Genomic DNA, 17,555 nt, shown 5'->3' with positions numbered 1-17,555 from the left:
ATTAGAAATACATTCTACAATACTTAAATTAGTAGACCTACAATTACTTAAACATAAGAATAATCATTTTATACTATATAATAATGCATTATTATTATACATTACAATACAATCATATAATATAACTAAAACAATTAATTTCAAGACTACTACAAACCTTATAACAACAATACAAATACTAAAAATATCAAAAATAATATTATAAAAATTATAATAATGATATATTATTATTGTTATTATTAATAATATCATTATTATTATTATTATTATTATAGGACAAATATGTAATTGATCAAACTGGACTCAGTACGTCTTCTTAGGAAGGTAAACACAGACAAAACAAACATTATTATAAATAAATTCTACAATACTTAAATCAGTAGACCTACTACTACCTAATAATAAAAAAATAAATAATAATATTATTAATAATAATAATAATATCAATATTTTTACAGTATATATTAATGTATTATTACTATGAATTACAATACAAACAGATATTAAAAATATGATCAGGACTGCTATGAACAAAAACATTGTAGTAACAATAAACATATTAATATTAATAATAATAATAATAATAATACTAAATATTAATAATAATACTACTAATAATAATACTAATAATAATATCATAAAATATAATGGATACATTATTATTGTTATTTTATTAATATCATTATTGTCATTGTTATTGTTATTATTCTTCTTCTGGGGCAGCATAGCTCGGTTGGTAGAGTGGCCGTGCCAGCAACTTGAGGGTTGCAGGTTCGATTCCCGCTTGTGCCATCATAGTTACTGCCGTTGTGTCCTTGGGCAAGACACTTTACCCACCTACTCCCAGTGCCACCCACACTGGTTTAAATGTAACTTAGATATTGGGTTTCACTATGTAAAGCGCTTTGAGTCACTTGAGAAAAGCGCTATATAAATATAATTCACTTCACTTCCCTTCTTCTTCTTCTTCTTCTTATTATTATTATTATTATCATCATCATTTTCTTATTTTATATATTATTACCAATAGTATTGTAATTACTAGTTTGGGAATAGTAGTAAGAGTGTTAGACCTATGTGGCTAAAGTGTTGTAGAATTTAATTTGATTTATTATTAATTATAGTTTTTTGGGGGGCTGACTGAATATCTATGTGGTTTTAGGAAGACCTCCTGGATCTATTCTGAACGTCTGTTCAATTACATGTTTTATGTCATCTCATAAACCAGGGCACAAAAACACACTCCATTGTCAAATGCAAAATAAAAACCAAAAGCAAATAAAGAAAGTAAAGCAAACGGCGCGACCGAGCAGAGATTTAGTAAACACTAAGCCTCAGCCGCCTGTAAAAACTGCTGAAGCATTCATTTGACTTTTGGCTAAATATTATGGGCTGCCGCGCCGTTGAGCACTTGACTGGAGCATCCGTCAAGATGAGCTAGCGCTGGACGAGACGGCAAAGCTGCAGGACCACTAAAGCAAACTGTCGGCCTCGCTCCCTGCGACTAAATCCTTGTGGGCTGCTGGCTTCTAAAGCAACACCGGGGCAGGGAGATGAAATTCGAGGCCAAACACTTGGAGCGGCAAGACGGTAAACAAGCTCATTCACCGCCAGGGACGTCTGCTGTGACCATGACGGACAACATCACTGGCGAGGGGGCGATTATCATGAAAATAACAACTTCACTTTTGAATGATGTTTAAGAAGTATATTTACCTCTTTAAATTATGTTGTTGCACACAGATCCCAAATGTGTGACACTTGTACAAACTTATCAACCTAATGGTTAATTTTAAAGGACTTTGGTTCATTTTTTAAAGTTTTTTTTTATTGTGGTATCAAAAATCGTGAAAATTCACAGGTATCGGTCACAACTACTGTTATTCTGGCATCATGACAACCTTGCTCAGTGCTTATTTGGATGAATGAATCTAAAGCTAACATTCCATAAGGCAGTAGTGTAAAGTATTACATTTTCGGTGCGCCCTAAAAAGTGTTAATACTATAAGTATTGTACTTATTACGCACCAGCTGTTTGATTGTAACGTGCATCTGACTTGCAGTTTTTCTCAACACATTTGTAAGTGTTGAAATCGCCATGTAAAAATGCTAATGCTAATCAGTAGCCTGTCAATAGCAAAGCCAATGTATATTAGCATCAAGCTAGCGCATTTTTGGAAAAGCGTAGCCTTACTTTATTGACGGTGGAGCGTTTTTTTGTTTTTTTTAGTCAACTACTTTGTTGGATTGGAACATTAGAAAAAAATCAGATTTGGTACCTCATCAGTTTTGGAGGATATTCATTCAGTTATTTTTATAGGTATCAAAAATTTTGAGGTATCGGCCTCAACTACTGTAATTCTGGCATCGTGACAACCCTGCTCAGTGCGTATTTGAATGAATGAATCTGAAACTAACACTCCATAAGGCAGTAGTGTATAGTTTGTGGTGTTTTTTTGTTTTTGTTTTGGTTTTTTGTTGCACCCTGAGAAGAGTTACGCTGTAAGTATTATACTTATTACGCAGCGGCCGTTTGATTGTAACGTGCATCTTACTTGTAGTTCTTCTCAACATATTTGGAGGTGTTGGAATCCCCATGTAAAATCACTAATGCTAGTCAGTAGCATGTCAATAGCAAAGTCAATGTATATTAGCATCAAGCTACCGCATATTTGAATGGTGGAGCGTATTTTTTGAGTCAATTACTTTGTTGGCGTGGAACATTGGAAAAAAATCGGATTTGGTACCAATCCCGAGTCATCAGTTTCGGAGGATATTCATTCACTTATTTTTCAGTTGTTTTTTTACAGGAAATATTTAGATATAAAAGATGGCAAATTTATAGCACCAAAATAGCAACTTCCCCTTTTAAAAAAACGTTTTGGAGGTATATTTACCTCTTTAAATGCTGTTGTTGCACACTGATCCCAAATGTGTGACACTTGTACACACTTTTCAACTTAGTGGTGAATTTTAAAGGACTTCGGTTCATTTATTTTTATCGTGGTATCAAAAATCGTGAAAATTCACAGGTATCGGTCACAACTACTGTTATTCTGGCATCATGACAACCTTGCTCAGTGCTTATTTGAATGAATGAATCTAAAGCTAACACTCCATAAGGCAGTAGTGTATAGTATTACATTTCCGTTGCGCCCTAAAAAGTGTTAATACTATAAGTATTGTACTTATTACGCGCCAGCTGTTTGATTGTAACGTGCATCTTACTTGTCCTTTTTCTCAACACATTTAGAGGTGTTAAAATCGCCATGTAAAATCGCTAATGCTAATCAGGAGCATGTCAATAGCAAAGCCAATGTATATTAGCATCAAGGTAGTGCATTTTTGTAAAAGCGGAGTCTTATTTTATTGACATTGGAGTCAGTAAAGTGACACCTGAGTGACACGAGGCTAGCAGCTATTTATGTGTCTCCATACAGAGTGTGGAGCCGCTCCATTATATAATCACCTTCATTACAGCAAATGAATTAAGTATCATTACCAAGTAGGTGTATCACTGGATGACAAGGATAAACAAGTTATACACCCAGAGCTAGCAAGCGATCAGGCCTGCTAGTAGCTAAGCTAGCCAAACTTTAACTAACCTTAACTAACACCAAGAGATAGTTTAGGATGAGTGGATGGAAGTGTGATACAGCAGAAGGTAAGCAGATATTAACAATATAATAATAAATAGATATAAAATGAATTAGAGAGAGGATGATATATTAACAAATGTAGGTCTCTTAGCATTGTCACAGTCACTACACGATAGGGCTGGATGATGAATTGATATCAATATGTGTAGCGATAGACACGTAATCAATGTCATTAAAAAACGTGTTCAATAAAACGTTAGATTATTTTTTTGTTCTTCTTTGTCCAATGAAAGGAAACATTTTTATAAATCAAGGAAATACTTCCTAAGATACATGACGACTTAATATTTTGTTTCCCTCCACTTTAAAAAACGGTGCGGCTTATTTATGGATTTTCCTTAGCTGAAGGCCAAAATGCAAATCTTTTTTTTTTTTCTTTAAACAGGCAAAAACACTAAAAATGTGTGTTATTGTCTGTGATATGGCACTATCTTCTGGTACGTGTTCGCTCACTGCTGATGCTGCAATGTTTTTTTTTTCCTGTTTAAAGCTTTTAATTGCCTTTCCGTCTCCTAAGTTGTCCATAGCATTTCTACTTGTGTGGCTAAATCTTTCATCACTCCAAGCAACGTTTGTAAGTTTTACAATATAACTAAAACAATTATTACTTACTAAAGCGTCCCATGTGTGATGTCTGCAGGAGTTTTTTTCATGCATATTTATACCTGCTATCGTAATGTAATCAAGCTAACGTCATTAGAATTAGCTAATATGCTTACACGATTACGAGTGTCTGTGTTAGTATTATTAACTTACAATAGCATTCTTTTTTTGTATTTTTACAGTTTCACAAATGCCTAAATTCACCAAAACGTCACCGTGGAGTTACGGTGTCTGTTTAGGTGATTGGAGAGCTAGCTAGCGCAGCTAGCGGGTCTATGATGATGACTTCTGTTTTGTTTGATCAGCCGTTTTACTGCCCTGTTACAGATACCGTTTGGAAACAATTAAGGTATGTAAATAAACATATCTCTGTGTAAATAACTCCTTCCACAATGCATCTATCTGCATCTTATAGTCGAGTGTGGCTTATATGTGGAAACATATAGTTTTCTCCCAAAATATAGTGGGTGTGGCTTATATACCTGTGCCCTCTATAGTGAAAAATATGGTAGTTTAAATATTGTGTTGGAAATGTTACAATGTTAATAGCACTCACCATATATATATATTGAAAAATGTAAAGTGAATGAACACATTAGTGTGAATTGGCAGCATAAAACCCGATGGAAGATCACTGTAGTTATGACAGACGTCAATGCAACGCTCACATATTGCTGTGAACATAAAACTCAGTTTGGCTGCAGGCACAAATCCAGCATCAAGGACTCGATGCCGAGTTTCCTCAGGCAGTTGTCTAATTTGCTTTACCTCCCAGCGCTTATTTTTTGACTTGCACACATGTAGCCCAGACAATGTGTGCTCTGATTAACTGTGGAAATTTGGTATGGTGTTGAACGTGAATGACTGCTCGCTGACTGCTCTTGTTGCAAAAAAGCTAAGTATCGTTCTATCTGTGTGATTTTAACTGTTTTGCAGCTTTATTTTCAACTTCTCGAACATATTTAATAGTTCAATTTAACTTGCAAATCACCCGATCTCTGTCTCACCACTTCGCCCTCAGCTAGCTAGCTGCTAAGCTAACGAGGCTAGCGGAGAAAGGCAGCGCCGGTCTGAAGGAAGCTTCTCCCCCGCCACCGTGACCACCACTTCCCGAAGACAGCTGGCACTCCACTCGGCGACGGAAAGTTTCTGTGAGTATGGCTTCCTGCGCTTCGTGCACTTTACTCATGGATAGGTTGGCTTTGCTAGAGAGCCGTGTCCGCCAGTTAGAGCAGTGTAATTTCGTAACTTTAGATGTTGCGGACACATCTGCTAGCGTTAGCTGTAGCGAGCTAACTAGCCCAGCTTGTAGCAGCCCTAACCGGCCTACAAGCTACGGTGTACCGGTTGAGACGCATAATAGATTTAGCCGTTTAGCTAGTCCTACACCCCAGTCTACCGAGCACCACACTTTAGTCATAGGGGACTCCATCACCCGAAACATAAAGCTTAGCAAACCAGCCACAATTAAGTGTATTCCCGGGGGCAGAGCACCTGACATTGAAGCTAATCTTAGGGAGCTAACTCGCAACAGGTCTAGTAAACACGTACGGCAGGCTAACCGCACCACTAGTTATGCGAATATAGTAATACACGTTGGCTCCAATGACGTTAGGATGAGACAATCAGAGATTACAAAGAGAAACATAGCCAGGGCTTGTAATCTCGCCAGAAAGATGTCCAGGCATCGAGTAATTGTCTCTGGCCCCCTGCCTGGGAGAGGCAATGATGAGCGATATAGCAGATTAGTCTCTCTTAACAAGTGGCTGGATAGCTTTTGCAGACAACATGGATTTACGTTTATTGATAATTGGCCCTCTTTCTGGGGCAAACCTGGCTTGCTGAGGAGAGACGGCCTTCACCCTAACCAGGAAGGCGCTATCCTCTTGTCTCGGAACATAGACTTCGCATTGAGCCACATTTGACTAACTGCACTAGAGCAAGCCCGGTCACAGGCAATTACAGAGCCTGCGAGCCTGGGTATGGAGTCAGTTAAGCTAGAACTTGCCAGCGCCAGGCTGGACGATCCCTGTACACATAGCAATTTTCGTAGAATAATACACAACTCACAAAATGTTTTTTCTACTGTGTCTATGACTACGTCAGAGTTAGACATGCGTTCTACTGAGGTGGCAAATTATGATGCGTTCAGTTTATCGCAGCGCCAAGTAGACAATCTGAAAATTCCCGTCATATCAATTCCTAGATATGGTCGTAATTATTTTAAGTACACTGCGCATAATAAACGCAACATTATTAATATTGCTACTACGGATAATTTTATCAACAACTCCTTAAAACAGCCCACTACCTATAATATGGGCTTTCTAAACATCAGATCTTTGTCTCCCAAAACGTTATTAGTCAATGAGGTCATTAGAGACAACAACCTTAACGTCATCGGTTTTAGCGAAACCTGGCTTAAACCAGACGACTTTTTTGCGATAAATGAGGCATCCTCTCCTAACTATACGAATGCGCATATTGCCCGTCACCTCAAAAGGGGAGGGGGTGTCGCACTAATATACAACGAAAACTTTAACTTTAGTCCTAACTTAAATAATAAATATAAATCGAAGTCTGCCACACCTCTGCCTCTGTGCCTGGCCGTTATCTACCGCCCCCCAGGGCCCTATTCGGACTTTATTAGTGAATTCTCAGAGTTTGTTGCTGATCTAGTGACGCACGCCGATAATATAATTATAATGGGGGACTTTAATATCCATATGAATACCCCATTGGACCCACCGTGCGTGGCGCTCCAGACTATAATTGATAGCTGTGGTCTTACACAAATAATAAATGAACCGACGCATCGCAGCGGTAATACGATAGACCTAGTGCTTGTCAGAGGTATCACCGTTTCCAAAGTTACGATACTCCCGTATACTAAAGTATTGTCCGATCATTACCTTATAAAATTCGAAGTTCAGACGCATAATCGTCAAACTAATAATAATAATAACTGCTATAGCAGCCGCAACATTAATGCTGCCACAACGACGACTCTTGCGGACCTACTGCCCTCGGTAATGGCACCGTTCCCAAAGTATGTGGGCTCTAAGGATAACCTCACTAACAACTTTAACAACGCCCTGCGCGAAACCATTGATAGTATAGCACCGCTGAAGTTAAAAAAGGCTCCAAAAAGGCGTACGCCATGGTTTACTGAAGAAACTAGAGCTCAGAAATTATTATGTAGAAAGCTGGAACGCAAATGGCGCACGACTAAACTTGAGGTGCACCATCAAGCATGGAGTGATAGTTTAATAACTTATAAACGCATGCTTACCTTAGCTAAAACTAATTATTACTCAAATCTCATCCGCATTAATAAAAACGATCCAAAATTTTTGTTTAGTACAGTAGCATTGCTAACCCAACAAGGGACTCCTTCCAGTAGCTCCACCCATTCGGCAGATGACTTTATGAAGTTATTTAATAAGAAAATTGAACTTATTAGAAAGGAGATTAAAGACAATGCGTCCCAGCTACAACTGGGTTATAGTAACAAAGATACGATTGTATATACGGCGGATACTGCAAATATCCAAAATAGTTTCTCTCGTTTTGATGAAATAACATTAGAAGGATTGTTACAACGTGTAAATGGAATAAAACAAACAACATGTTTACTTGACCCACTTCCTGGGAAACTTATCAAGGAGCTTTTTGTATTATTAGGTCCATCAGTGCTAAATATTATAAACTTATCACTTTCCTCGGATACTGTTCCCCTTGCATTAGAAAAAAGCGGTCATTCATCCTCTCCTTAAAAGACCTAACCTCAATCCTGACCTCATGGTAAACTACCGACCGGTGTCTCACCTTCCCTTTATTTCAAAAATCCTCGAAAAAATTGTTGCAGAGCAGCTAAATGAACACTTAGCGTTTAACAATCTATGTGAAACCTTTCAATCCGGTTTCAGGGCAAATCACTCGACTGAGACAGCCCTCGCAAAATTGACTAATGATCTATTGCTAACGATGGACTCTGATGCGCCATTTATGTTGCTGCTCCTCGATCTTAGCGCTGCTTTCGTTACCGTCGATCATAATATTTTATTAGAGCGTATCAAAACACGAATTGGTATGTCAGACTCAGCCCTGTCATGGTTTAACTCTTATCTTACTGATAGGATGCAGTGCGTCTCCCATAACAGTGTGACCTCGGACTATGTTAAGGTAACGTGTGGAGTTCCCCAGGGTTCGGTCCTTGGCCCTGTACTCTTCAGCATCTACATGCTGCCGCTGGGTGACGTCATACGCAAATACGGTATTAGCTTTCACTGTTATGCTGATGACACCCAACTCTACATAACCCTAAAGCTGACCAACACGCCGGACTGTAGTCAGTTGGAAGCGTGTCTTAATGAAATTAAACAATGGATGTCCGCTAACTTTTTGCAACTTAATGCCAAAAAAAACGGAAATGCTGATTATCGGTCCTGCTAGACACCAACCTCTATTTAATAATACAACTTTAACATTTGACAACCAAATAATAAAACAAGGTGACTCTGTAAAAAATCTGGGTATTATCTTCGACCCAACTCTCTCCTTTTAGTCACACATTAAAAGCGTTACTAAAACGGCCTTCTTTCATCTCCGTAATATCGCTAAAATTCGCTCCATTTTGTCCACTAAAGACGCCGAGATCATTATCCATGCGTTTGTTACGTCTCGTCTCGATTACTGTAACGTATTATTTTCGGGTCTCCCCATGTCTAGCATTAAAAGATTACAGCTGGTACAAAATGCGGCTGCTAGACTTTTGACAAGAACAAGAAAGTTTGATCATATTACGCCTGTACTGGCTCACCTGCACTGGCTTCCTGTGCACTTAAGATGTGACTTTAAGGTTTTACTACTTACGTATAAAATACTACACGGTCTAGCTCCAGCATATCTTGCCGATTGTATTGTACCGTATGTCCCGGCAAGAAATCTGCGTTCAAAAGACTCCGGCTTATTAGTGATTCCTAGAGCCCAAAAAAAGTCTGCGGGCTATAGAGCGTTTTCCGTTCGGGCTCCAGTGCCCTCGAATGCCCTCCCGGTAACAGTTTGAGATGCTACCTCAGTAGAAGCATTTAAGTCTCACCTTAAAACTCATCTGTATACTCTAGCCTTTAAATAGACCTCGTTTTTAGACCAGTTGATCTGCCGCTTCTTTTCTTTCTCCTATGTCCTCCCCTCCCTTGTGAAGGGGGTCCGGTCCGATGACCATGGATGAAGTACTGGCTGTCCAGAGTCGAGACCCAGGATGGACCGCTCGTCGGGACCCAGGATGGACCGCTCGCCTGTATCGGTTGGGGACATCTCTACGCTGCTGATCCGCTTGAGATGGTTTCCTGTGGACGGGACTCTCGCTGCTGTCTTGGATCCGCTTGAACTGAACTCTCGCGGCTGTGTTGGAGCCACTATGGATTGAACTTTCACCCGCTCGACATCCATTGCTTTCGGTCCCCTAGAGAGGGGGGGTTGCCCACATCTGAGGTCCTCTCCAAGGTTTCTCATAGTCAGCATTGTCACTGGCGTCCCACTGGATGTGAATTCTCTCTGCCCACTGGGTGTGAGTTTTCCTTGCCCTTTTGTGGGTTCTTCCGAGGATGTTGTAGTCGTAATGATTTGTGCAGTCCTTTGAGACATTTGTGATTTGGGGCTATATAAATAAACATTGAATTATGTAAAACACCCTTTTGGTCATGTGCATGATATTTTTATGTCTTTTGTAATTTAATCTTATTTTGTTAATTCCAGTGCAGAAGTATATGTGGTAAGCTCATCAAAACGATCCATAGTTCGATACTAAGTCGATACCAACACAAGAAAAATCATAGATAACAGCCTTTTTCAGTGTATATATATATATATATATATATATATATATATATATATATATATATATATATATATATATATATGGCCCTGCGATGAGGTGGCGATTTGTCCAGGGTGTACTCCGCCTTCCGCCCGATTGTAGCCGAGATAGGCGGCAGCACCCCCCATGAACCCAAAAGTGAATACGCGGTAGAAATGGATGGATGGAAATATAGATATATATATAAAGTATATACAGTATTAGAGTATATACATACATATGTACACATATATATACATACATATATATGAATGTATATATACAAAAGCCAAAACCAGTGAAGTTGGCACGTTGTGTAAATGGTAAACAAAAGCAGAATACAATTATTTGCAAATCCTTTTTAATTTATATTCAATTAATTAGACGGCAAAGTCAAAATATTTAACAATCGCACTGAGAATTTTTTATTTTTTTATTTGCAAATAATCATTAACTTAGAATTTTTGCAAACAATTGCAAAAAAGTTGTCACAGGGGTATTTTTACTACCATGTTACATGGCCTTTCATTTTAACAACACTGTGGAGAGACGGAGCCGAGGAGCCGACAGCAGGGTCGGAAAAATGCCGGTCCTACCCGCAATGGCGGCCAGGAGGCGGGGCGTGCGGCGGAGAGAGGAGGCGGGACGCACTCGGAGCGACGCTCCAGCCAGCCAAGACAGGTGCGTTCAACACACACCTGCGCTCAATCTGCTCATCTGTTGTTGCAGCATAAAAGAGGGGAAGGAGGAACGATCGGGGAGGAGTAGGCGAGGACACGACGGCAAACCGACAACGAGCACGACGATCGAGGACAAGAGAGAGAGTGAGATGACGACTCCCCGCAACGGACGCAAATGCCGGACGCCGAAAGAGCCCGCGCACTGAAAAGTGACGCGATCGGATGGCCAGAACAAGACAGGTTTATTGAAATAATAAATACCAGTCAGACCTGCTATGATGCGTCTTGTGTCCAGTGTCACGGCAACCCACACGGTGACGGCGCCTGGGAGTCCCACAAACACCCAGTAAATTTCGGGGGCCTGAGGAGACCAATTTTTGAAACTTTCAGGTGTAATTCTTTCCCATTCTTGCTTGATGTAGAGTCTCAGTTGTTCAACAGTCTGGAGTCTCCGTTGTGGTATTTTAGGCTTCATAATGGACCACGCAGTTTCAATAGGAGTCAGGTCTGGACTACAGGCAAGCCCCACACTCTTTTACTATGAAGCCACGCTGTTGTAACACGTGGCTTGGCATTGTCTTGCTGAAATAAGCAGGGGCGTCCATGATAACGTTGCTTGGATGGAAACTTTTGTTGCTCCAAAACCTGTATGTACCTTTCAGCATTAATTGTGCCTTCACAGATGTGTAAGTTACCTTTGCCTTGGGCACTAATACACCCCCATACCATCACAGATGCTGGCTTTTCAACTTTGCGCCTAGAACAGTTCGGATTGTTCTTTTCCCCTTTGCTCCGGAGGACACGACCTCCACAGTTTCCCCCAAAACATTGAAATGTGGACTTGTCAGACCACAGAACATTTTTACACTTTGCATCAGTCCATCTTAGATAAGCTCGGTTTTCTGAAGTTTTCATGAGCCCACGGGGTGATATCCTTTACACACTAATATCGCTTGTTAATGCAGTATCGCCTCAAATTCCAAATGAGCTAATATTTAAAAAAAAAATAACAATCGATTGTTAGGTATCTTGTCTTTGCAGTCTATTCAATTGAATATAAGTTGAAAATAATTTTTAAATTATTGTATTTTTTTATTAATTCACGATTTACACAATGTGCCAACTTCACTGGTTTTGGGTTTTGTACATATGTAACAAGGTCAATTACGTCTTGTAAATAATTTATTTTCTAATGTTTTATTATTGTTATAATTACACAAAATATGTAAGTTACATGTAAATACCTGAATATTGTTTGATGTTTTGTCAATGTGGAACCATTGTCTCGTTGTCCCTCCTACTGCAATAATTACTGTGACACCTGTCTTTTTATATGCGTTAGACACGCCCTCCAACTTACCTTTTTGTCTACGATAACGGGAGAGGTAGGCGTTCATGCGACGACAGAAAATGTCTTGTTAAGAACTTTAATTCATTTCTTGTTCATTATTATATATTTGTGTAGGGGCTCGACGATGGCACAAAGTTTTGATGACGATTGTATTCTGTGTTATCAGTAAAGTGCAGTGGAGAAACCCATGGTGTCGGTCGTCTTCCATAAAAAACACACAACGCAGAGGAAAAGACCACCGGATACACACACACACACACATACATATATGTATACATGTGTGTGTGTATATATATATATATATATATATATTAAATATAACTGTTTTTATACAAATACATTATATTGCCAAAAGTATTTTGTCACCCATCCAAATAATGACAATCAGGTGTCCTAATCATTTGGCTGGGCCACAGGTGTATAAAAATCAAGCACTTAGGCATGGAGACTGTTTCTACAAACATTTGTGAAAGAATGGGCCGCTCTCAGTGATTTCCAGTGTGGAACTCTCAAAGGATGCCACCTGTGCAACAAATCCAGTAGTGAAATGTTCTCTCTTTTTAATATTACAACGTCAACTGTTGGCTTTATTATAAGAAAATGGAAGAGTTTGGGAACAACAGCAACTCAGCCACCAAGTGGTAGGCCATGTAAACTGACAGAGAGGAGTCAGCATAGTGCAAATACTTTCTGCACAGTCAGTTGCTACAGAGCTCCAAACATCATGTGATCTTCCATTTAGCCCACGCACAGTACGCAGAGAGTTTCATAGAATGAGTTTCTATGGCTGAGGTATCTAAACCATACATCACCAAGTCCAGTGCAAAGTGTGGGATGCGGTGGTGTAAAACACATCTCCACTGGACTTTAGAGCATTGGAGACACCTTCTCTAGAGTGACGAATCAGGCTTTTCCATCTTGCAATCTGATGGACAAGTCTGGGTTTGGAGGTTGCCAGGAGAACGGTACATTTTAGACTTCATTTTGCAGAGCGTGAAATTTGGTAGAGGAGGAATTGTGGTGTGGAGTTGTTTTTCAGAAGTTGGGCTTGATCCATTAGTTCCAGTGGAAGGAACTTTGAATATTCCAGGATACCAAAACATTTTGGACAATTTAATGCTCCCAACCTTGTTGGAACAGTTTGGAGCGGGCTCCTTCCTCCTCCAACATGACCGTGCACCAGTGCACAAAGCAAGGTCCATAAAGACATTGGTGACAGAGTCTGGTGTGGATGAACTTGACAGGCCTGCACAGAGTCCTGACCTTAACCCAATAGAACACCTTTGGGAATGAATTAGAACGAAGACTGAGAGCCAGGCCTTCTCGACCAACATCAGTGTGTGACCTCACCAAAGCACTTTTGGATGAATGGTGGAAAATTCCTATAAACACACTCCGCAACCTTGTGGACAGCCTTCCCAGAAGAGTTGAAGCTGTAAAAGCTGCAAAAGGTGGACCCACATCATATTGAACTTTATGGGTTAAGAATGGGATGGCACTTCAAGGTCATATGTGAGTCAAGGCAGGTGGCCAAATACTTTTGGCAATATAGTGTATGTAGCATTCAGAAACAGCCTGGTGTTTAAGATTAATTTGAAAATGCTTTGTTCAACTCATGAAGTCTCGTTGGCCAAATTAAAGAACCGCACCTGGCCTGCGGGCCCTAGTTTGGACCCCCCTGCACTAGAACAAAACACGGACGAAGACCTAACCAGTTGGTACCTGTTGTCCACGGTGGTTTTTAGAATGTTGATAAACTCCTGGTAGCCGGGAAACTTTGAGGTCACAATGGAGAAGATGTGCCAGTCGTACTCCTCCATGATGTTCAGCATCAGCAGGGCCTCCTGCTGGATGGAGGCGCCAAACTGGAAGAACGTCGACTTTACATCCTGGGGAAACAAAACCAGGGGAAGGGAGAAGATTTAGTGTTTGACCAGTATCGTCAAGAATAATAATGACGATACTTGCGGCGCTCCAGAGGGAACGAGGTGCCTTGCTGAAATACACTTCATTAAACCCAAGTCTAATTATTTCCCTCCATCATTCATTCAAACATGTGATTGGACGGCGCTGACGAGAACAGCCGCAGGTGAAAAAATTAACTCCATTCATGTCAGGAGATCCGTTGCAAATGAGTCACTTGTGTGAGGGCTATTACAGGAGGTGGAATGGGACAAAATAATGAGAAACGAGCAGGCGGGCAGACAAAATGCTGCGCTAGCTTTGGTAGTTAAGTGTGTGCGTACGTGCGTGTGTGTGTGTGTGTGTGTGTGTGTGTGTGTGTGTGTGTGTGTGTGTGTGTCCCAATCCTTGCAATAATTACTTCAAACTTAGCAGGAAAAAAAAAGTATGTAGAAAAATGTTTTGGCCGATACAATATTTATAAAGTATTCAAACAACTGGGAAATTTTTTATTACTTTAAACCTTAGAGGAAAAAAAAAAAAAAATGTGTTTGCCTTTATAATATTCGTAAAGCATTTAAAATAGGCAAATAATTTATTAATGAATTACTATGATGATGTGGCGACTTGTCAGGGTGTCTAACTTAGCCTTCCGCCCGATTGTAGCTGAGATAGGCACCAGCGCCCCCCGTGACCCCAAAGGGAATAAGCGGTAGAAAATAGATGGATAGATTATTTTAAACTTTACAGGAAAAATAAACATGTAAAAAAACACAATAGAAAGATAAGGGATTTCCCAGAATTATCCTAGTAAATGTGTCTAAAAACATCTGAATCCGTCCCAATGCATTTATTTTTTATTTTTTTATTTTTTCTAGTCCTTTGCTGTCAATATCATCATCCACGAATCTTTCATCCTCTCTCAAATTAATGGGGAAATTGTCGTGTTCTCGGTCCGAATAGCTCCTGCTGCTGGAGGCTCCCATTAAAATGTGAGGACATGAGGAGCCCTCACCCTTGTGACGTCATCGTTTGCTACTTCCATTAAAGGCAAGGCTTTTTTATTACCGACCAAAAGTTGCGAACTTTATCGTCAATGTTCTCTACTAAATGCTTTCAGCAAAAATATGGCAATATCGCGAAATGATCAAGTATGACACATGGAATGGACCTGCTATCCCTGTTTAAATAAGAAAATCTCATTTCAGTAGGCCTTTCACTTACAGTGGTATTCTTTTTGTATTGTTCCAGCTTCACACATTCCTCAGTAAATATGACAAAACGTCACCGTAACCAAATATTAACATTGCTGTATGTATACTTTGGACCCAGCAGATTTGGTCACATTTTCAGTAGACCCATAATAAATTCATAAAAGAACCAAACTTCATGAATGTTTTCCCTAATCACTCTGTCACAAAAAAATAAGAGTTGTAGAAATAATTGGAAACTCAAGACAGTCATGACATTATGTTCTTTACAAAATATATCTCTCACAAAAATCCTTCCATCCATCTTCTTCCGCTTATCCGAGGTCGGGTCGCGGGGGCAAGAGCCTAAGCAGGGAAACCCAGACTTCCCTCTCCTCAGCCACTTCGTCTAGCTCTTCCCGGGGGATCCCGAGGCGTTCCCAGGCCAGCCGGGAGACATAGTCTTCCCCACGTGTCCTGGGTCTTCCCCGTGGCTTCCTACCGGTTGGATGTGCCCTAAACACCTCCCTAGGGAGGCGTTCGGTTGGCATCCTGACCAGATGTCCGAACCACCTCATCTGGCTCCTCTCGATGTGGAGGAGCAGCGACTTTACTTTGAGTTCCTCCCGGATGGCAGAACTTCTCACCCTATCTCTAAGGGAGAGCCCCGCCACACGGCAGAGAAAACTCAATTCGGCCGCTTGTACCCGTGATCTTATCCTTTCGGTCATGACCCAAAGCTCATGACCATAGGTTAGGATGGGAACGTAAATCGACCGGTAAATTGAGAGCTTTGCCTTCCGGCTCAGCTCCTTCTTCACCACAACGGATCGGTACAACGTCCGCATTACTAAAGATGCTGCATCGATCCGCCTGTCGATCTCACGATCCACTCTTCCCTCACTCGTGAACAAGACTCCTAGGTACTTGAACTCCTCCACTTGGGGCAGGGTCTTCTCGCCAACCCGGGGATGGCACTCCACCCTTTTCCGGACGAGAACCATGGACTCGGACTTGTGGAGGTGGTGATTCTCATCCCAGTCGCTTCACACTCGGCTTTGAACCGATCCAGTGAGAGCTGAAAATCCTGGCCAGATGAAGCCATCAGGACCACATCATCTGCAAAAAGCAGAGACCTAATCCTGCAGCCACCAAACCGGAACCCCTCAACGCCTTGACTGCACCTAGAAATTCTGTCCATAAAAGTTATGAACAGAATGGGTGACAAAGGGCAGCCTTGGCGGAGTCCAACCCTCACTGGAAACGTGTCCGACTTACTGCCAGCAATGCGGGCCAAGCTCTGACACTGATCGTACGGGGAGCGGACCGCCACAATCAGACAGTCCGATACCCCATACTCTCTGAGCACTCCCCACAGGACTTCCCGAGTTACACGGTCGAATGCCTTCTCCAAGTCCAAAAAGCACATGTAGACTGGTTGGGCAGACTCCATTGCACCCTCAAGAACCCTGCCGAGAGTATAGAGCTGGTCCACAGTTCCAAGACCAGTACCAAAACCACACTGTTCCCCCTGAATCCAAGGTTCATCTATCCGGCGTAGCCTCCTCTCCAGTGCACCTGAATAAACCTTGCCGGGAAGGCTGATATTGATATAGTATTTAAATAACTTGGAAATATATTAATTACTTCCAACTTAAGAGGAAAAAAAAATATTGTAGAAAAATGTATTGGCCTATATGATATTCATAGAGTATCTAAATAGGCAACAAATGTATTAATCATGTAAAACTTTAAAGGAAAATTATGTAAAACATGTTTTGGCCTATGTAATATTTACATAGTATTTAAAAACTCGTAAATGTACTATTATTTCAAACTTAAGAGGAAAAAAATAAATAGATCAAAAATGTTTTGGCCTATACAATATATATATATATATATATATATATGTATATATATACATATATATATATATGACTATATATATATATATATATATATATATATATAAATATATATATATATATGACTATATATATATAGTCATATATATATATATATATATATATATATATATATATATATATATATAAATGGGTTATACTTGTATAGCGCTTTTCTACCTTCAAGGTACTCAAAGCGCTTTGACATTACTTCCACATTTACCCATTCACACACACATTCACACACCGATGGAGGGAGCTGCCATGCAAGGTGCTAACCAGCACCCATCAGGAGCAAGGGTGAAGTGTCTTGCTCAGGACACAACGGACGTGACGAGGTTGGTACTAGGTAGGGATTGAACCAGGGACCCTGGGGTTGCGCACGGCCACTGTCCCAACCGCGCCA

At 40.4% G+C, this 17,555-nt stretch overlaps 1 protein-coding gene across 3 annotated transcripts in view; it reads right to left on the bottom strand.

Moving 5' to 3' along the window:
- Positions 1 to 17,555, bottom strand: part of grin2aa (glutamate receptor, ionotropic, N-methyl D-aspartate 2A, a) — a 472,867-nt gene that overhangs the window by 211,246 nt on the left and 244,066 nt on the right. For all 3 annotated transcript variants that reach the window (XM_061905858.1, XM_061905859.1, XM_061905856.1), the window contains one exon: positions 13,876 to 14,042. In XM_061905858.1, the coding sequence (XP_061761842.1) occupies positions 13,876 to 14,042 (167 nt within the window). The remainder of the gene's footprint in view (positions 1 to 13,875; positions 14,043 to 17,555) is intronic.

Source organism: Nerophis ophidion, linkage group LG07 (genome assembly GCF_033978795.1).
Source record: "Nerophis ophidion isolate RoL-2023_Sa linkage group LG07, RoL_Noph_v1.0, whole genome shotgun sequence".
In the NCBI taxonomy this organism is placed as follows: domain Eukaryota; kingdom Metazoa; phylum Chordata; class Actinopteri; order Syngnathiformes; family Syngnathidae; genus Nerophis; species Nerophis ophidion.
This window is presented reverse-complemented; position numbering and strand designations above follow the sequence as displayed.